The sequence below is a fragment of the Opisthorchis viverrini genome (assembly GCF_000715545.1).
Source record: "Opisthorchis viverrini unplaced genomic scaffold opera_v5_381, whole genome shotgun sequence".
NCBI classification, from domain to species: Eukaryota; Metazoa; Platyhelminthes; class Trematoda; order Opisthorchiida; family Opisthorchiidae; genus Opisthorchis; species Opisthorchis viverrini.
Window position 1 is genome coordinate 166,453 of NW_008752041.1, and position 21,725 is coordinate 188,177.

At 44.7% G+C, this 21,725-nt stretch overlaps 2 protein-coding genes across 2 annotated transcripts; both read left to right on the plus strand.

Annotated features, from left to right (window-relative positions):
- Positions 1–1,277: 1,277 nt before the first annotated feature.
- On the plus strand, positions 1,278–7,203 carry T265_10578 (hypothetical protein; the record flags this gene model as incomplete). The annotated part of the gene is made up of 2 exons (XM_009176990.1): positions 1,278–1,493; positions 6,787–7,203. 2 exons carry the CDS (start codon positions 1,278–1,280, stop codon positions 7,165–7,167), a joined length of 597 nt encoding a protein of 198 aa, XP_009175254.1.
- Positions 7,204–8,608: 1,405 nt separating this feature from the next.
- On the plus strand, positions 8,609–20,910 carry T265_15192 (hypothetical protein; the record flags this gene model as incomplete). The annotated part of the gene is made up of 6 exons (XM_009176991.1): positions 8,609–8,820; positions 14,268–14,322; positions 16,073–16,177; positions 16,218–16,529; positions 16,577–16,759; positions 19,625–20,910. The coding sequence occupies 6 exons, from the start codon at positions 8,609–8,611 to the stop codon at positions 20,900–20,902; spliced, it is 2,145 nt and encodes a 714-aa protein (XP_009175255.1).
- Between the last annotated feature and the right edge of the window lie 815 nt (positions 20,911–21,725).

The window sequence follows — 21,725 nt, forward strand, 5'->3', positions numbered from 1 at the left end:
GAACTACTGAAGCGAACACTGGAAGGTCCTCAAATCACCTGTGTTCAAATCTTTACCGGTGAGAACTTTGTCCTTCTGGAGTGCGCGGACTATACCATGCTCATCTTTGAAAACAAAGGCGAAGCACAAGGCCTATTGAATAGACTCACCACCATAACACACCATCTTTCGACATGCGCCTTACACCTCCAAGGTTCAAGGTCATGCTTCAGGATATACAGTCTCTGAACGTACCGTTTACCATTTAATGAGAATCACTGGAGGTTGTGGAGAGTTTTACATATCTCAGTAGTTGTATTAACTCTGATGGAAGTGTGTCTGATGAAGTTAGTGCAAGCATCTCCAAGGCTTGAAGCACGTTTGCTAATTTGCATCCCTTGTGGCGTCAAGAAGGCACATCACTGGATGGGGGCTGTATTCTTGTATGCTTGAGAGACGTGGCCTTTTCGGACAGATGATGTGAAGCGTCTTGGTGTTTTTGACCACCAATGCCTCGGATATATCACTGGTGCCGGATGTCGTCAACGGTTCCGTAACGAGGCAATTAGAAAACGGGTAGTTGGTTGCGTAGTGGGTACTTCGATTGCGGAAAACATCCAACACCATCAACTGCGTTGGCTCAGCCATTTGCTACACATGCCGAAACACCGTCTACGAGTGTTTTCCGTTCCTCCTTTAGAACGGCGCAAACTGCGAGTTGGACAGCGTATAACTTGTGTGAAGGAGATTGCGAAGGGTTTGGACGTTGTTGATTTTGTACGCCTTCCGGGATTGGCCCCCCTACCCTCGCCCGTCGCGCGCCGATGGTGTAGGGGTATGCAACCTTCCCACGGTTGCGACCTGGGTTCCAGTCCCGGTCGGCGCACTTTTGGAGCGAGATGGCCCAAGTGGTTAGAGCGCGAATTTACCGACCGGAAGGTCCGTGTTTCGAATCCGACCTCTGCCTCTCGACTTCCCCTGTCTCGGCTTGGGCAACCTGGTAGTATCTCAGCCTTCGTGCAACCGTGGGGTGGCATGGCAGTTAGGCACCGAAAGGGTGCGACAACCGAATGACTTTTACCCCGCCTGCGTTCGGATAGAGACTGCAAGAAATCTCGGCCGATTGGCATCAGCAGCGTTTGCGTTGTTAACTTCTTTCCAGATTGTCTAGGGTATAGGCACCAGGTCTCCTCCCTCATCCAGTCGTTCCTCTTTTCAATATAAGGCTTTGAATATAATTGGATAGACTTTGTGTGTTCGATACGACTCACTGGTTAAGGCGCGAACTTACCGATCGGATGGTCCACGGTTCGAACTCGATCCCTGCATCCCGACTGCTCCTGTCTGGGCGTAGGCAACTTCGCAGTATCTCGGCACTCGTGCTTCCTTCGAGTGGCCTTGGAGTTGGGCACCGAAAGGGTGGTACAGTTGGACCAGATAAACTGTATGGTTGTTCGGCATCAGTCAACACTGATGTTGCTGTCTTCCGTGATGATACGTTAGTACCTGCGTCTGTTAGTACCCACATTTAATTGTATCATTGTTAACGGTTATCAGAGTAATACTTGTCAGGCTATGCTGACAAGTATTCGTCTCGTAACACGATATGTTTGTCGCTGCGTCTCTGAATGTGCTTTACGGGGTGAAGCGCGATTAGACAAGTGGTTGCGCCTGCCAATCGCTGTTTCGCGGAGAAGCGAAATGATGTAGGAAAAGCCGTTACAAATCCCTTCGTGGTTTACTGCGGGTAACCACTGGCGCGTTAGCGAGACAGTGTACCGCAAACCTAGTTGATTCTCCAACATTTGACCTGCTTCCCTGTTGTCAAGCAGAATTCGAAATTTTGACGAGGTCTGTAAACCTAAAAGTGATGGAGCGTACTCCTGACTACGTCTTACTGTCTTGTGACAAGAGGAACATAAAATCCGATCTATCTTGTTTCTCTTCGTGCAAGAACTGATTCAACTTGAACTCGGGTTCTCCGGAGCCAGACTAAATGCGTCAAGTGAATCAAAGTTCACTTGGACCTACTCTTTGGCCAGCTACGCGGAATTGCACTCGTGTGAATGAGTGCCAGAATCGTCCGTCTTGAGCTAAAGTAGCTCACTGCTTAGGACACAAACTTAATGACCGGACGTTTAGGTTCGAATCGAACCCCGGCATCCAAACTGCTTATGTGTAGGCTTGAGCAACCTGATTGTCTGTGCTCTCGCACTTCCCTCAGGCGGTATCGCTGCTAGCAGTGGGACTATTATTTTTTATTCTTTGTCGTCAGACCTCCCATATTATTCCGTAGGTTCCTTGTTGCTTCAAAAACCTCTGGTCTCCAGCGTGGACATGACGGTGTCAGAATGTAAACTGCCTACAAATTACGTATATACCTACAGCGTGGTTCATTGCACAGTAAAGCGAACTATCTTCCAGTACGAATTGCCAGGTCCTGGTTGCTTTACTCAACAAACATTCACAGTGACTTTCCGTTTAGCCATCTGCATCTCTGTTTTCAGAATTACTCACTGTTTCTCCGCGAGAGTCCAAAGGAGTCCAAAGTCTCCGCACCCTCTGTCTGCCCTCTAAATATCCAGTTTATTCCCAGACTTCCATTACAAAGTTGCTTGGGGGGGGGGTAGGGCTTTTTCCCGATTTAATTCGTGACATGCTGGAAGTGTAGCTAATGGAATGCAGAAACTGACTCGGAAACGGACAATCAGCGGACCCACGGTTTACACTGGTGTTATCCTTACTATTAGTCAGAGTCACTGTAGAAAGCAGTTGATAAGTTCTAATGCCTCCGTATACTGATGGCGACCATTCTGATGTAGGTAACACGGTTTCTAAGATTCGATAAGCGTGTCAACCACCATCTGCCCTCATCCGGTTGACTTTGAATGCCCCGTCTGATTCGGGAGAAACTGCTTCCTCTAGTAATTTGTTCACAATAACCCCCAACGACGGGGATGTAAGGATTCGAACTAAGCCTTCAATGCTCATTCAGCTCAAGCTGGTGTTTCACTGTCGTACATTCGCCTACAGCTTGCTGTGGTATTTTTCACGTCTACAAAAGATCAGCCATCGATTGCCCATACCCCCAGCTGAAGTACTTTCAGTCTTCTTGATCTCCTTTTATACTCCGCTCTTCTCTGGAATTGTCCCAGTTTCTTTGATTGAGCCTTGGTAATCGCGGAAACTACCTACCTTCTGTGCCCCAAAACCAGTCTGATAGGGGAATTAAAGTTGGGGGCTTACTTGAGCGACTGATGTCTTAATGAATCACATGAGTCTGATAGCAACAACTATATTTGGAGGTCCTCCACGGACTTCTGATATGCTGTAACATTGACCCAATAATCACCCCTCTCGCACTGCTTAAGAACGGAGCCTGTCGAAATACTATTAGTCCGTAGTGACTTATTTTGGCATGGTGCACATCCGGGTGGATCCCATCAATCGCGAACCATCAAGAGTCCTGTGAAACATACGTAGTGTTTAAAAGATCCGCGATGCTTTGGAGTTGTAGACTTAAGCAAGCAAAGATATTATTGTGATCTTGCTTTGGTATTTTTGCCACACATCTTGCATAGTCGACTTCAGGTCACTTTGTATTAGTTAAATATATGAATATCTTTGGCACCAATGATATTTCGCTAATCTTGAATGACATCCAGTTGCTAGTCTGATTAAAGGATGATCGCACGATAGTATCTGCAGGGCTCCAAAGCATCACGGAAATGATGTGTAAATTCACCTGATACTGATGAGTTGGTTGTTACGGACCAAACCAAAAGTCTTCCAAAACAGAGGTGGCGGACGAAGCAACTGGATGGGATAGCTGTCTCTCCGTATAGTCGGAGTCACGTGTGGAGAGTAGACCAAAGCCAACTCATGCGCTACTCCCATAAGAAATAGAAATACTTCACGGACAATAACTTCCCGGGCTCAGTAACACAATTACCAAATCACTGGACCACCATTATCGGTTGTGTAACGCCCCTGGGATCTTTTCATACCCATTCTGACTTCTCCCAATTACAGTTGATAATAAGTTTTGACCTTGAATATTTGCTCTTTACCTGACGGGTTCGTATCCCTCCTAGTTAGCTCTTTCCTTTTGTCTCCATTTCATCAGTTTCTTGGTTCACCGTCTGCTGTAGCTGAGTACAACCACCGGTTTGGAAACCGGTGGTTTTGATTATCTTACTCACACCAAGATTATCCTTGGCTGCCGAAATGTCAAAGTGAGAATAACCCAATTCACTGAGTTCTTTGTTAGGCAACTAGAATGAATAACCCGATGCAGCCGTTAAGTTATTCAGCCTCATCGGAGGTTTTTTTATGGCTCGGAAGTTTCCAGAGTAAATTATTTCGCCAAGAGGAGGGTCTCATACACAGTGAATATCGACCGCTTCTGACGCTGTAATTTCGTATGTGCAATGGTACATTTGCGGTTTGTGTATTGTTGTTGTTTTTTGTTTTAGCCTGGCGTTAACCGTCGTGTTTCAGGATCACTTCCACTGGGCAGTACTGAGTCGTCCTTAAGGTTTTAACGGAATCTGGTAAACACATGGTTAGTCCATCCTCTTTATCGTCAGTTTTTTTTAGTGTTAGTTTCTATTTTACACGGAACTTTCCAACCCTATTTAGTGTCACTCGTTTTTGTAAACTGTATGGTTGGAAAAATTGCTTCATGAGGTTACATCCCACGCTAAGCAATCCTTCTAATTTCAAAAGGTGAGGTAGTCTAGTTTTTTCATGCGTCTAAAACAATTATTGACACGTATGACCACGAATTTCTCCTGATCGTGTGGCACGTGTTAAAAAAGACGATGATTTCAGGTAATAATCCAAGGAAAAACGAGAAGCTGGGCTCGGAGCAGTAGAACAATCACGCAGATTTTGCAACTTCTACGTGCGTACGACTCAATTGCACGGCCTTGTTCACCTCACGTGATAAGCAAACTACAAGTGCACTCGTCAGTCGTTCTGAATAAGGCTTCGTCTTGAGTTTTAATTGTAAAATAAGCAATTGGCATTGGAGAGAGTGGGTCTTTTAAAAAGTGTCATTCTGAGTGCAGCACAGGGCGACCTAATCGAAAACACCAATGGACAGAACATATTCCGAATTTGTGTTCCTCAGATGAGACGCAGTGAAACGTCTATGCCTCGCATCACGAGTCTCTGGTCATTTTGTCACATAGTTGAAACCCTTTTCCGTTTTTATTTGAGTCCTTCCGCTTTCAAATGTAACAGTTGTCCTAAATTGCAATATCTTGAAACGATTTACACAACAGGAACAAAGCGCCAATGCTTAATGCTTTATTACGTAGAGTTTCGTGTTTTTCAAAGCCAATTAATTGAGAGGTCACCATGTTTCATTTACCACTGTCCTATAAAACTTGCTGGGAACCAGCTAAACAGATAGGAAACGTGCTATTGTCGGGCGACTGATTTGTGCGTATTGAACCTTGGAGATGGAGTTAACCGGGCAGGTCCTTCACAACCGCTATGCAATCAGCTCTACACTCCGATCATGCTTGAACAAGAAGAGCACGTTTCGGTTTCCTTGTGATAGTTTACTGGGTGGAGCTCAGTTGTGTCGTGAGAGATTTCATCGTCTAGTTCCTGGGATCTATAGTGGGCGTGTCTGCCAATCGGTACGCCGCTTGACTGGGCGTAGGAACGGCATGTTATCTTAGTTCCCCTGGGAAATAATTTTTCATCAGATGTCAATGCTACATGGGTTTAAATATGATCTTTTATCCTTCACATCACTGGTTAGTAATATTGGGAGCTAAGTATGGCCTTGTAACCTATACGGTTGATGAGAAGTCCATTCCTCTTCGGATGCCGATAAGGATGCGTGTGTTCATGGGTTAAGGGTTGTTCAGTTATCATAATATTTGTTAGCCGGATGTGTGATGCTAATGAAAATGACATTTTGGCGAGTTTTGGTGGCGCATTTGTGAGTTGGTCAAACACTGCCGTTCAGTGAGTCACTGACTTTCCCTCTGACTGACGTGAACTAGGGGTTTCGTCGAGCTTTCAATGAATCTCCCGTTTGCGTTGTCCATCAGCCGGATGTAGAGCGCGAAGGCTGTCCCAGGACCCAGTTGTGTCTATATCCAAGATGTCGGTCCATTCGTAATATTACATATAAAATCTATGTTGGCTGATGTCGCGAAGTCGTTTTTTTCGAGACGAACATTTTTGGAGGCTGCCCTATGACGAGTTGTGAACATTTTTCATTCGCAGTTAGACAGTATTCACTTATGGAAAATCACTTTCAAAAGCAACCCTACTGAGATCTACTAAGTCGCCCTATCTCCTGGGGGGGGGGGTTGCTTGTACTCATTGTTAGCAGTAATCAAAAGGTGATGAGTAATCGGCTCTCCAATTTCATACAAGAGATGGCCCAAGTGGTTAGAGCGAGAATTTACTGACCGGAATGTCCGCGGTTCGAATCCGACCTCCGCCACTCGACTTCCCCTGTCTAGGCTTGGGCAATCTGGCAGTATCCCAGCCCTCGTGCTTCCTTCGGGTAGCATGGCAGCTAGGCACCGAAAGGGTGCTACAGCTGAACGCATACAAGTACTTTGGGTGACTTTTCACAGTTTCATCCAGCTCTTGTGTTCAATCAGGAAGTCGGTTTGGTGTGATTTCTTGAGTGCAATGCAGCTGGGTAGGCTCCGCTTTCAATCAGGTAATGTTCCAGTCTCTTCTCGAGGAGTCGCAACGCATGTCATGTTTATGTTTGTCTACTTTATTCCTTTCTGGGTCATATCAATATTTCGTGTCGTTTACTCCCTCCAGACTGAAGGAATCAACCCACGTGCTTATCCACTAGCTGGCCCGGAATTGACGAATAAACTGATCGAATTGGTCAAGCAGGCCAGTTCCTATAAACAACTGAAAAAGGGTGCAAATGAGGCAACAAAAGCACTGAACCGGGGCAAAGCCGAGTTTATCGTGATGGCTGCAGATATAGAGCCGCTGGAAATCGTCCTACATCTCCCGTTGTTGTGTGAAGACAAGAATGTACCGTACGTTTTCATCCCATCACAAATGGCTCTTGGTCGAGCTTGTGGTGTCTCCAGGTCCGTAGCTGCTGTGGCGGTCACTGACAGTGAGGGATCGCAGCTAAAACCACTCGTTACTGCCATACAACAAAGTATCGAAAAGCTGTTGATCTAAATTGTTACGCATTTGTGGTCGAATATACTATTTTCCTATTGATCGGTCTTTTCGGCCCCACTGGTTTGTGTGTATGTCTCACTGAAGTGAATGACTAGTACAGCAAAATTGTCCTTACTAAACCAAAATGTTTCGTCAGTTCTTGACATTATTGTTCTCCAAACCGCAATATATACCTCAGTCCTTTGCACTTCACTAGTTGAAAACAGCTCCGGGAAGTTAGTCGTATTGAAACAACAACCTACCTGTGCAAATCTGTGTTCAATAGTAGCCTGAAGCACACGCTTATTCGATACAACGTATTTGTCCGGAAATGTTCCCGAAACAATTGGCATTTTCACGGTTTGTCCTGTATAGCTGTGTATGTTTGTCAAGCTTCTTTAACCAAGACGGTTGTACAAGTACTGAAGAAATTTTTATGTAATGCTTCACTCAATCGTGTCCGGTGAACCAGCCGGTAGTCGTTTTGTCTCGTTCTCCTAGCTCGTCAGCACCGCCTACACCGAGGTCCAAACTGTGAAGCAGCGTGAAGGGTACACGGCATCTACAAGGGTTATCCAACCCAGATATCAGGACTAGAGCGAACATGAGAAATTCGGACCGCGGATTTTCATTAAGGAACTCAATATCTAGCTTCTGTCTGTCTCGAGATGAACTATGGCTGTTCATTAGGAAAACACGATAGCACTACTAAAAAATATTCCTTGGTCCTGCCAAGGGTGTAGGGCAGTTGAAAATCTACGTGTAATAATTGTCAAACCAAACAAAAAGGTTGTTGGTGTGTTCGCGGAGCTTAGTAGTTGGTTTTTCCAACGTTTCATCACCAGTCGAGGTGACACCGTCAGTGCGAGGTCGAGTGGGTCAGTGGATGATAGTGGAAGCTATGACATTTGGGGGGAAACAGACGAATGAGGTGCCAACCACAGTTTGCGGATACTCACCAACTGGGTTGCATAGTTCAACACTAGCTATTCAAAACCTATGCAGAATGCGGTGGACATGCAGACAGACAGCATTTATGGATACAAATCATGCGTCTGTTGCCAAGTCACAATTGGTCTACTAACTGACCAGATATTCACCATGCCCCAGCTCGAAGGACGATGTAACCGGAGTGCACTGTTTAGTACCAATTGTTACTACGGAGTGTGGCTTGTAGTTTCATACAGATAGCCTCATCCGTCTCCAGGGTGTGTGCGTATACTCCCTTGGAAGGTTTCAGTGGAACTCTGTAGATCACGTTAGATGAGTTGCTTTTGTTCGGGGCGCTGAGCAGGTATTGACGGTATTTCTGATGGTACCTGGGTTGTAAACACTGATTTCTTGCACGTGTCCTGAGACCGAGGGTACATCATGAACACACTAACTTGCATAGTTTCACGCTGCTTACAAAATCTTCCAAATTTCTTGCAGCCAACGTCCCTAAAACGAACCGAATATCATGCGTGAGCTACTGAGCAGTCATCAGTCGGAGTGTTTTTTTCCAGAAATCTCTGATGAAGTCTTTCTAAGCCAGCGTTTGGTAGTCAGAAGGAGATTCAGCAACAGAGTTTTTGATCAAGTTCGTTGGAAATCTCTACTGTTCCATAGACCAACCGTCTATCGCAACGAACAGGCATTAGGGCCGTTAACTGCATCTGTGGTCTCATTCAGGTGTGTTCACAGCGCATCTATTGGTTGCACGACACGTTATTTCTTAAGTGCGTTCCTGAGCATTGTCCACACTTCACCGTACAGCAGAGGATCAATTGAAAGTGGTATTTCTACCGACCAACTGGAAGGTATAGGCACCCCGCTTGGTCGTTTCATATGAGGACGAGATGGTTCGGTGATTAGAGCGCGAATTTACTGACCGAAGGGTCCGTGATTCGAACCCGATCTCGGCTTGGGCAACCTGGCAGCATTTCACCCCTCTTATTTCATTCTGGTGGCATTGCAGCTAGCACCGAAAGGTTGTTACCGCTGAACGATTTTCCCTCACTAAGCGACTGGAACTTACCATGGTGTGACGGTTTGTGTACCTCGGTGACCCATTGAGCGCGAGATTCGCAGAGTCTCTCATACCAGCTTGGTCAGTGGTTAGAGGTCTGAAGAACACAGTCTTCTTGTTCTCCAGGTTACGGGTGGCGACGTGTTCCGTAAAAATTGTAATGTACTTGCGTATCCAGCTATATTGGGATGCTGATCAGGTGGACATGCGTCACAAACAAAGGTATCGACCAATCTGCACTCCCGGATACATACGTGGGATGCCTACAGTCTCAGTCACATGTCAATATAACTAATTAACCGGACGCTTGGAGGTCTGGTCTTATCGTAGCCAGAACTAGCTGAAAACGATCAATCTTGGTGGTCGAAACAGTAGGCGAAAAACAGCCTGCTGTCGATTTTGTCTTTCCTTCCTTCACTGTTTCAAGCAAACTCCATTGTGGTGTAGAAAATCGCATCCACTCGTTCGGAAGCGCACTTGTACACCCTGCTTAAGTCTACCGACCTCTCAACAGGCGGAGCTAGCTAGGAAGATATTCCTGCAAGTTAGGATGTGCTGAAATTCTCGTTACGTCGTTTGCCAGATACGCTATGACGGGTAAATGATTATTTCCCTGTGCATCATCATATCAGTCAGATCAAGTATCAGGATTTCTGCTTTAACATTCTTATGAAACTCTCGGCTGTTACCATCAAATCTGATTTGTTGCGTGCTAGTTTATGACAGTCTGTCGATCTCATTCGTTTTGAGGAATCGAACGGATATTTTCATGTCGTCTGGCGGGTTTGAGTCGAGCGTAAATACCTGCGATCCAAGTCAGATCTCTTAGAAATGATTAAATTTTTAGGTACCCGTGCATAATAGTTAAATCACACTCAGCTTGCACGAGTCGAATGTGGCTTCACACCCACAAACCAACTTTTTCCTGGTTGAAATGGTTTCTGGGATTGCCTTTCACAGCGCATATGCATGTCTCCGTTTTACGGACACTAAGTTACTCTACTAGTTGGGAGTATTTTGTGGGTTCACTGTCGCATACTATGGCCCAAGGGAACAAACCCGGAAGATGGAATGGATGTCTTAGCAGTATCCGAATGATCATTAGCTCAGCTTGTAACTACTAATTGGTTGCACCCCATAGACAAGGTAATCGTTCGCCACACCAAAAAGATTCGATTCCCTAACCGCAGGAGATCATTCTTGGCACCATGGTAGGCATAGAACTGCGAAGGAACACAGCCATTTTAGACCCATTTAGGAGCAGCTAAGCGCAGGAATTCCAAGGTGAGTGAAGCCATGAGGCAAAAGCCTGGCTGCTAATTTCAGAAGGTTCGGTCTGTTGACTGGTCCCTTCCGTCTAAGTGAGAGCTGATCACCTATGTTCGGCCGCTCTTCGCCGAACAGTTAAGAACGGCTATAGCCACTCGATTGCCGTTTTATCCACCACTGTGGTGGCCTATGTTCCGGTTCAGATGGTTCCATAATAGATCATCCGGTGAATCAAAACTGGACTGCACACTCCGCCGAAATGCGTATACATAGGTCTTTCCTCGTTGGAACACACGAGCAAATGTGCCGCACTTTTCTACATGGATTTGAGCATGTATCTGGTCGCATCAATCAGCTCCCTCACTGGTAAGCGAGTTCTACTCTTGAGTTATAACTCTTCAAACACACCGAACCATGCCCGCTATTCCAGTCCAGGTTTTTTTTCGCCACACGGAATGTGCACGGCCTGAGCGAAAACCATGGGCGTATCCATCTACTTACAAGTAGGCAGATGAAATTCAAGTTTTTACCCTTCTCCCCACGCCCTTAAAGGTTGACCCTTCAGTACCAATGCAAGTCCGCTGCTTCGTTTGGCACAGAACACTGATTAGTTCTCATGATCCTTTAGTTCACTGTTGTATCTTGAAATACATGGTCTTATAGCCAGTAAACGGAAAACCCACTAGGACTGGCCAAGACAAGGCCGATATTCTGTGTCCGTATCTTTGGGTTGTTTAGGATTAAGCCGCTTTGAGGCAGAGGATGACTGAGACCACTTCTCTGTTTCTTGGACACAGGGATGTAGTACTTATCCGTGAAATGTCTGCATCCTGTTATATAAATTCGGGCCGACTGAACGTCACCTTCACCATCAGATGATTGATCGGGTGGTGCCTGATAAATTCCACAGAGCGAACATTTCGGGTTAACTTTATGTTTTCATTTGTGCCAAGGTTTATTTACATTCCACTTTCGAAATTCATGAAGAAGAACCAGACTTTTCATCAAAGGACGTGCGTTTACCTTCTTGGAAGACCATTAGATCTGTATCGCTAATGCTTCTTGAAGAGGACGAAACTGGTAATGGGTTACCAATTTACAGCAGCCTTATAAGAAATGAGCTGTGTCAAGAAAATACACTTCAATATGTGGAGTGTCGTGCCAGATGAAGAGTAAGGCAAGTTGTGCTAAACCTGGTTCTGTCGTCTACATCAGGTTTCATCACAACAGTAATGAATGCTGTGCTACGAAGATGTAACGAGGGCGAAGAATAGCCCTTCACGTACTTTTCCACACTTGTCCCCTCGCATTTGATTGCTTGTCCGTATGTTGTTCAGTGACACGTCAAACATCGAAGTACACAGCAGTCTACGAACAGATAGTGTTCCTTTCAAAATTGTTCCATCTATCCATCACCAATAGAGTTTGGTCTTTGGGCACTGTTTTGTAAGTATGAATTGTTAGTTTTTTACATTCAGGTTCACGGACTACACTGTTTTTCGTTCCCCAATTTTCGCTTTATTGACTGAAATGCGATGTGTATCATATGAGATGCTATCGGCACCGACATTGCAGTGCATTTGTGCGGTATGTCACGTGCGACAGCTAATATGCCCACACGTATATTGCGCGATTGAGTTTCAAGGTCAAACACTCACGTGTTTTTCATGGCACGAATGCGCTTAGGATACCCAGTCTAGGGAACTTCATTCTAATTGGACAAATTCTTCATCTACTGATTCGACATCATGTTTATTCACGAGCGAAGTCATACGGAAAATACCAGTGCAATCAAATCTGAGGGTGAAATATTAGATGTAGTCGGAAACAGGGTTTCCAGGTATTCGTCAGTCCTTGCTACCCTACAGGTGACACCCGCAATTGAGGACATTTTTTGAATTCCTCATAGGTTTACCATCATAATTCTCACAGAAACCGGGGTCACTCCGCCGAGCTGGACATTGAACGTAGTCCCACGATACCGAAAACCCCTCTCAAAAGGACACCAGTTTTCTGTGTGGCAGGTTTTTTCCCACATTATCTCCATTTTTGTCCCAACTCCTAAGCTTGTAGGTAAATGAGGTTAAGTTGCCAGCAGGCTGACGCGGTTTTGTATTCTAAGAAAAAAATGTCCATACCAACCACGTTTCAAATCGACTGGATTCGTCTCATGCTAGTGTTGGTCATATTGGGGCCGTTATCAGATGCACGTGATTTAGTCCGACTGCCTTTATAAGCCGGAAATGACTTTGTCCATTATTATGACTTTCGTCCATTAGGACAACTACATTCATGTGCAAATCAATTTGGTTTTCACAGGATACTCAACTGAATCTCTGATGAGCCCAAAAAAGGGTGAAATCGGTCGTGGGCTGTCAAAGAGTTTTCAGCAAACTTTTCCCTTGACAATTAGTTGTAGGTGGTTGCGAAGCGTCGGGCAAACCAGTCGCTTCGCCCGAGCGTGAACACGTTCGCGTGCTTCCAACGTGTGTTGGTGGAGTTTTGGTAACACACTGACCTCGCATATCAGATGTTCAAGCCAGGATTCCAGCTCCAGGGTGGCCAATGATGTGCGCTGTTGACAAGCTCTAATAAGAGCGAAACTCGAGTCTAGTTATTTTCCCTTTTGTCTGGACTCATCAGAATAACTGCATTATGACTGCTCAAACGAGAGTGGTGAGTGTAGATCATGTTCATTGGATTATCAGCTGTGGTGAAAACAGCCGATGCATAATCAAACCTTGAAAAAGGAATGACGATTGTGCTGATAAGAGTAACTTAGGCTGGTCCCTGCGCGCACGGACGAGTGAGAGATATGGTTCTACACTGAAAACGAACGGTTCTTCAACATAGGTCGTCGCGAAGAAACTGTGGGTCGCTAGATCTTGGAGTGTGAACCTGGTTGCACGGAAGAATGACGCAATGCATATTCGGAAAAGTGAAGCTTGTTAAGATACAATGATGCCTGAAACACATGAGGATGAACAATAAAATCTAAATACAACTATCCACAGATGGTTCTTGTGTACCCACCTCAGAGACATCGAAATCTCCGGCGTTCTTCTGTAAGAAAATATGGTGCGTTTAAGACGTTACATTAGATATCTCAACCCACGGTATCTTACCCACAAGATCTAAGCCCCCTCGTGACATCTTCAATCAATTATTACGTGGCACAGCACAGTAAGTTACCACATAGAATGATTGATTTAGGCTGCATCTCTTACCTTTTATGCAGACGAAGCCAGCGTGACTTTTTGAACGACACTAAGCATAAGGTTTTTCTTCAGAGCGGGTTTTATTTAGAAGAAAGTTACATTCAACGCCTTCTGAAACTATCCGGTTCTCTCGTGAGGAAGACGGCTATACAATATAGATCTTTCACCGAACTTGGTCCGGACATCAACTTTTCAAGCGTTTAAAAAAATAAGCGTTTGTGTGGTCACTCGAAAATCAATAAATCCACTTTTTCTCTTCCAACTTCTCTCAGTTGAAGCAAGTCTGTGACAAATACATTAGTTTTTGTCAGGTATTTGGACATGGATTCGCTAATCACCTGGACAAGTGGCACTCCACAATTATGGATATTTCGTCTCTCCCAATAAGTAAAGCTTATCTACTTGTTTTTGCTGCAGCGGCATTATGTGTTAAATGAACTACCCAGATTCCTTGGTCTCAACAATACCATTTAATTAGAGAAAAGGTTAAGAGAAAATGTTGAATAATAGTCGCCTAGTGATAGAATCGGGGGCGGGATCGCATAGTGGCTAGAGTGAGAATTTGCTGACCGTAAGGTCCGTTGTTCGAACCCGACCTCTACCTGTTGACTTCCCCTGCTTAGGCTTGGGCAACCTGGCAGTACCCCAGACCACGTGCTTCCTTCTGGTGACATGGCAGTTAGACACTGAAAGGGTGCTACAGCTGGACGATTTTTTTAAACCACGTGATAGAATCATGTTTAATACGATCCGATTACACTACTGAGACAGCCTGTGAATGGGTTAGCCGATGTGGAGCGTTAGTTCACGATGCATTGTGTGCTCTCTAAAGAACCATTGTCCGGTGACTGTATCTCCGATAGGTTCCTGTGATAGAAGCTAAGCTACACCAGAGCTGTTGTGAAAATTAGGTTCTCTGTGTTATTGTGCCACATGTTGGCATGTGCACTTTAACCACACTGGTTCGCAGTACTGTTTTGACAGTTACTTGTGAATGTGTCCCTGCGAAGATGCTCCTGAATTTTACATTTTTTTGCATTAGCCAAATAGTTAACCGTATGTTTTGCTAGAGAAGCAGTGTATCTCGGAGGTGGTTTTGGAAATATGATTTGCGACTCGGCAGCTAAAATGTCCATAGCTTGAGTGGGTGGTTGTATGGAGGAAATAGAATTCTGTGGGTAGGAGTTGCGACGGGAGTTTTACGACAGTCGGATGTTGATGAACATTGCTGTGAGTATTTTACATCCCTTCATGGAAGCTATCGCAAGCGCGCGCCCTGCCCTTAATTAGCAATGAATTGCTTTTGATGACGATACAAGCATATTTCCAAACTAACTTTGAAATTAGATTAAATCATCCGCTGAGCATCTTGTTATCGATTCCGTCAATCCTAATTAATGCAAATCTCGCGGACACAGTTATTCGAATTTCTTTTCAGACCGTTCTCTCCATCCCTGATGTCTTGAGCTGTGTGGCGTTGCGTGTTCTGACTCCCTGTCAATTTTTGGGTTCATTTTGGTTCAACACCGGTTTGTGTGGCTGTTTGTCTTATCACCCTGTATATGCTGCAGAGAATGGCCGATGTCTTGTGAGTACTGTCATTAACCTCATTCCTGTGTGTGTGTGTGCGTGTGTGCTGGTCAAGAATCAGGGTTGTAGAATACGCCCCAAGCTAACCGTCGGATATTGGGAAAAATGTAAACCGCAGATGAAAAGCGGATATCTCAAGATGCTTCTCGCAACACATTTAGACTTATCTGAGCCACATCGTTTGAACTGCCCTACCACTGGACCCGACTTCTACTCTGAATTGAACTCATCCCCTTGGGACTTATACTCCGGTCATTTGGCAAGCAACGTGCAATCAGTGTTCTGTCAGCACAGGCTGGACGCAATTGACCTATCATGTCTGAACATGCAAGAACATTCTCCCTTGAATGATTGGCATTTTTTGTGTGGAAAACCTCAAACGGCAGTTTTGGATGATTCGACGGTCCATCTGCCCGTTAGGTTATACATCCCAGTAACACCATAATGTCCGTTTTCGGTTAGCTCGGAATTCGCTGAGCTAATATTCTAAGGCCTTTATCCGGGTTAGAGAGTGCACGGCTGACGAACATAAATAAGCTTGAAACTTAGATTCAGTGCCTCATATTCTGCGCAAACCAACCAGATACATCGTGCGACAACCGGAGAAAGACGTTCCAAACAGCGCGAACCTTTGTGGTCTGGTCTATGGTCTCGACAAAATTTAAGGTTCCGCGGAAATCCTGTATGGGAAGTATGTTGTGTCTATCTCACTCCGTTTGTTCATCTCTTCTGTTATCTTTTTTTTAAGCACTTTTCGTAGAATGAGCCCGTGGTAGTGTCCTCAATCAATGGTAGGTCTGTTTGTTTGTTTTGTTTCTAACTTCCGGGTCTGTTGAAGGAATTCCAACACCTCGTTTTCCGTGTTGCTTCATCTGGCAATTCTGCCGCGCTGGAGCAGATGTTTCAGAATGACCCGCAGCTCGTCAATCGACCGGACTTTGATGTATGACATTGACTATCCCATTCATCTATATATTGTTTAGGGTAATATGCCTCTCCATTGGGCCGCGCTGTCCGGTTCAACGACTGCTGTCCAAGTATGTTTAGACGCACTTGACCGCCGTGATGATCTAGATGTGGAGACCGAGGTTCAACGCCAGAATTTTATGGTATGTTGTCATAGCATCTTTCCTCAAATTCGACAATGTCAGAACCAAGATGCCGTGTGCTGTGCGGTAACCAGTGGTAACTTAGATTCTGTGAAGTTGTTGTTTTCATATGGTGGGCGAACCGACTATCGCTTCTCAAACACAGTCCCGGTGCTCATCGAGGCTCTGCACGGTTCGAACGTCCAGGTATGTTGATGTGATTGAGTTGTGATTCGTTTCGGTCGTCATTCTAGCTCACCAGTTTTCTTCTAGATACACTGGACGTGGATTTCGACCGCTCGCGAAATGATCGATACTGGGTTGAACTATTGAAGCCTGATCTGATCGTATCTTTGGCGCATTATAAACTGTTACAAGCGCATGCGGTTCCCTACGATGTGAAAGTCTTTTGCGAAATTTGTGACGCCCTATTGGAGGTTTGTTCTTGTTACTTCTTCCATTTGGCCTTCTCTCACAGAACTTGAAATGTTTCAACGCAAGTGAGGGTGCGAACACTCCAACTGAATAATAGTTTAGGGTAATTTTTCCTCCGTCAAACTTTGCATAGATTTTCTCTCAACACAAGAACAGCGGTAATACACACAACTTTGATATTTCTTATTTATAGAATAAATGACGGCATCTTCTCCTCAGCGTCAGCTTAGGCCCCGGAATTCAGTTAGACATCTGGTTATCCCCATCCTGATGAAGGGTACTTCTGAGTGGTGATATCTCCTGAGAGGGGATCAACATAAAATGCGATACATATATAATATCGTTCGCTTTAAACTCTTGGTTGTCTTGCTAGCCCAAGGAAGTAGGATGGCTAAGATACTGTCAAGCTGCCCAAGACCAGTTAGTGGCAGTCGATATACCGAGGTCGGGTTCGAACTATGGAACTTCTGGCTAGTAATTTCGCGCCTTAACCATGGTCACCCTGACCACTCCACCATAGCTGTATGTTCTAACAGAGATAAGGTGTACTATCTGTCTGGATGCCGCATTTCCCATTCAGTGTATTGCATTTTGTACCGTTCTTGTAATATAAGATCTCCGAGTCGGGTTCCAGTTTGTTTTTAGCTACATTTTACCCACCCACTCGAATCAATATTGCATCTAAATTGGCAAACCTTGGGCCAGAATAATTAACCATAATTAGATTGGTGTTGTGGTGCAAGGTTGGAGAATATAGAGATTAATCTTAGCTACCTTCGCACTGTCAGAGAATCATATGAAGCGAAGTGTATATGTGTGAAGTTGAAGATCACCCGATCACGTTGAAAACTGAGCAAGACGGCTCAGTGGTTAGAGCGCGAATTTACTGACCGGAAGGTCCGTGGTTCGAATCCGAACTCTGCCTCTCGACTTCCCCTGCCTAGGCTTGGACAACCGGGCAGTATCACAGCCCTCGTGCTTCCTTCGGGTGGCATGGCAACTAGGCACCGAGAAGGTGTTGCACCTGGACCATTTTACGTCGAAAATCATAGTTTTCCAATAAATCTAGGTACAACCGGGAGGATTTGGATACCGAAACCTGTCAGTGACAGAGGTTTTCATCATTAATTTCTATGCCTCACCTGTACATACATACAGACTAACCTATAAAATAAGATAAAATGAGCCTCAGGCTCACATTGCCTCTTATTGAATTCTTGATGGAATGGATTTCGACTGAGATAAGTCCAAAAATTGTCGGTGCTCCCAGCCGGGAAGGGTCTAAGAATTCACTTCAAAGAACCAACCAAACTACTCTGTTTTGAGGCTGGCATCTTTAGAAGAGGATGGTTGTATTTAGTTTATTCACTTTTCAGAGATATTCTTGCCTTCTCTGTGAGTCTTATTTTGATGATAATTAACGACCTGTGTAGGTGGACCGCATTCTTTGAAGTCTTTCGGTTTGATTGATGTAGTCATCTCTCTCTGAACAGACTGACCTGGAGCAGACCACTGTTGGTTGTACCCTTGGGGCTTTGTTCAATACAGAAGTGTTTCACAGTGTCACAACAACTCCCAGTAGAGGCCACTTGTGCAAACCCATATGGGTGGTCCTTCCACGGGAGAAGGGGGCAGTTGCATCGTACCCAGCCTGCTCGCCAAGTTCTCTGAAGGTATGGATATAAGGTTGTCCAAACAGAGAACGTCTGACACCCCTCCCTTATATGTCGCTGAAGGAAACTAAGCCAGAGCCTCAAAATCCTTTGGCAACTCTTCTAACATCCGAAGAAATCAAAATTTGAAATCCCTCAGCTCTGACACCTCTGTGCCTAGCTGGCCCGCCACCCAGAGGGAGAACAAGAGTTGGTTTACTGTAAGCTTTCCCAAGCCTACGCAGAGGTCGAGGTGCAGAGGTTGGATTCGAACCACGGACCTTCCGGTTAGTAAATTCGCGCTTCAACCACTGTGCCATTTCGCCTCTACTAATATCCACTTAATTGTCTTTGTCTTAACATTGGGATGCTCGCTTAACCCGAGTGTGAATAATTTAGAGAATATGACTCCTAGCATGTACCATTTCAGTCTTGCTTTGAAATACATTTGCTTATCGAACGTAATGACAATTTGCCGGTCAGTCCTTGGCTGACTGGAACGCACATCTCTTGGGGTCCTTTACAGGCAATTGGGTCCCGTTTCTTGCATCCATGTAGAAGTGCTAGTCATCTGGACGCAGTATGATTGTGTTTGTAGACTTTTGTGTGGAAAAAAGACTGGAACCTCAGCTGCAGATTACTCGCAAGTAATATGTCTCAGGACACCGGGATTGCTTGTTGTTTGTGGCCACTTCCTGTCGTTTAGTTTACCGGGGCGGGAATCAAAGTACGAAGTTCAAATCAGTTCAGACTGTAGAACCAAAACAGACAAGAAGGCCAAGTGTTCTTTGTTCCCATTTACTCTAACTAACTCGTCAGTTTTCCGAACATTATTTACCCACAAAAAACTAGATGCAGGTCTTATTCTCTCGTCATCGCAGCGCTTTTCTGTCCTCTTTATTATAGGAATGTATAGTTGAGTTGAAATGCCCCCTATGACAAAACGAATTTTGCTTGTTCTCCGGAAACCTCCCACCTGAGAGCTCTTATGGAAACGAGCAATTTTATCAGATCTGTCAGCTTGTTCCTCTGAAGACTGATAGCTATGTAAAGTTTCAATACATGCTGGAATAGTGCAATTTACTAATTAGATGTGTTTATTTCCATATTATTCTCTATTGCTCATCATCCCGCTCGAGAAAAAGCAATAAAATTCACATTTTTACATAATCTGCTTGGTTTCTGTTTGAGTGCTGCCTCTGTCACTTCCTACAGTTTACCGTCGAGAATCCTGGTCTGGAAGAATTCCTAATCTACCTTTGCGAAGATGCATTCACCCAGTTTACAGCACATATCACCGTGTTGGCGAACTATTTTCGACGTGTCAGTTGTTTTTTCTTGGAAAAACTGGTTCCTCACAACGGAAATCTCGACTGTGTGCACCGTCTGCAACGCTTCAACGTATTTCAGTCGCCAGTTTCGGCCGCTGGCTGGTTGCATGTGCTAACTGAATGGGGTTTATCTCCAAAACGACTGTCTTCTGTGCTCGGACAAGACAGTGTACTTCTAGATTTGATTGGCCTGAATCAACAGGATAATTCGAGCTATTCGAAACCCATAATTTCCGATCCCAGTTTGCTTCCGCTTGTCTTGTATTTAGCTGTATTAGCTTTGAAATTTCCATTCCCCACTTGGTTATCCAGCTGGAATGGATTCTTTTCCAAGGTTTGCAATTCAGATTTTTCATTATCTACCTCATTAGATCTTCATGCTACACAACATTCTGGATCTGTTTTTGACTTTTTTTGGCGCGATGTGTTCCCTTTTATCTGCGGTCGAGCTATGTTTGTACTCAGTTGTAACGATCTGTCGCTTGAGATGATTGAAACTCAGCTAGACTTACTCTTCGAACACACGTTCTTGAGTGTCTCATCTACCCACCCCAAACAAGCAGATTCACAAGCTATTTTGCTTATCAAAGTGCTTTCCTTGTTTCCGGCGTCAAGCAAACTTCCGGGGCATGAATTATTTTTACACATAATTCGGCAACACATTTGCCCCTGGATACCACCTGTGACTTCGCCGTTAAATCCTACTGGCGAAACTGCCATCGCTAGCATGCACACCCTGTCTAACATTCCATTATTGGAATGTGTTCTCGAATTCTCTCCACACCTAGTTCGTTTTCTGATCAGCAGGATGGACGACTGGTCGGATCAAACCCGAACTGATGTCGTGGTTGATTATTTGATTTTATCGTATCGCGAAAGCGAACTAACCGCTCATGTTCCGGAGGACTACCTAAAATTGTTGAGTCCCAATTCTCTCGGTACTTCTCGCAGAAGTCTTTTTAGTTTACTTGAAAGCCGTGTGGCAATTCTTAACAGCGAACCCTACACGTTGCGGGCAATAAGCAAAATACATGTTCGCCTGCATCTTCGTCGTTTCCAGTTTTCATCCCGTTATCAGCCAAGTCTTCGCTCGATAAATCAGCTTATTCAATCTTTACCAATCCCTTCATCAGTGCAAGAGTTTCTCAAATGTAATACATGATATTTTTACCCGTATTTTTTAACTCTCATCTGAATGTATTCATGATGCTTGGCTGTTGTTCGGAGGACTTCGCGAGCCTTCTCTCCTGATGAGTGTCCTGGTTAATGTTGTTAGTTCAGAAGGACGATGTGATCCTGCACACCCATTAGCCTGCTCTCCAGTTCGAACGATTCCACTGCACACCTCGTTGGTCATAGATGAAGACAACCTGAGGTTAGTCAACTCATATTAAGAACGGATTTGTTGTTCGATGAGCTCTTACCCGGACCTCGCAATACATTTGGAGTTTCTGTTCAGCCATAAAACCATATTTCGTAAACAGCAGGGTTGGACGGAAGGGGTAGGTTTCTCTGATTCACTACAAAGGCGAAAACTCTAACACCTTGGTCGTGAGATCAAGGTCATTCGAAACGATGTGGTACATACCATACGATGCAAATTGTGTACCTAATGGACCCATTGAAAACGGTTAGTATATTTTGAGCCATCCATCCAACGGAGGGCAATGAATAAATAACTGAACACTATGAGGAATAAGCTTTGCAAAAATAATTCTGGAGTGTGTGTTTCACAATCAGCCGTCTTGTCACACATGACAGTTAATTTCAACGTTCATCTTTTCTTTTCGTGCATCTCTTTGAGTTGTTCCTAACTCACTGGTTCTTCAGATAGTCGTATTTCCTCTGAGCAGCTCCTATTTCTGTCTCTGTATGACAAGTGTACTCATCATTATCATCAATCGTCATCATCATGGACAGCATGACATCAGTGTTCAACACCGATGCTTCACTATCGTACAACCATGACTTATTTGAAAGCCTTA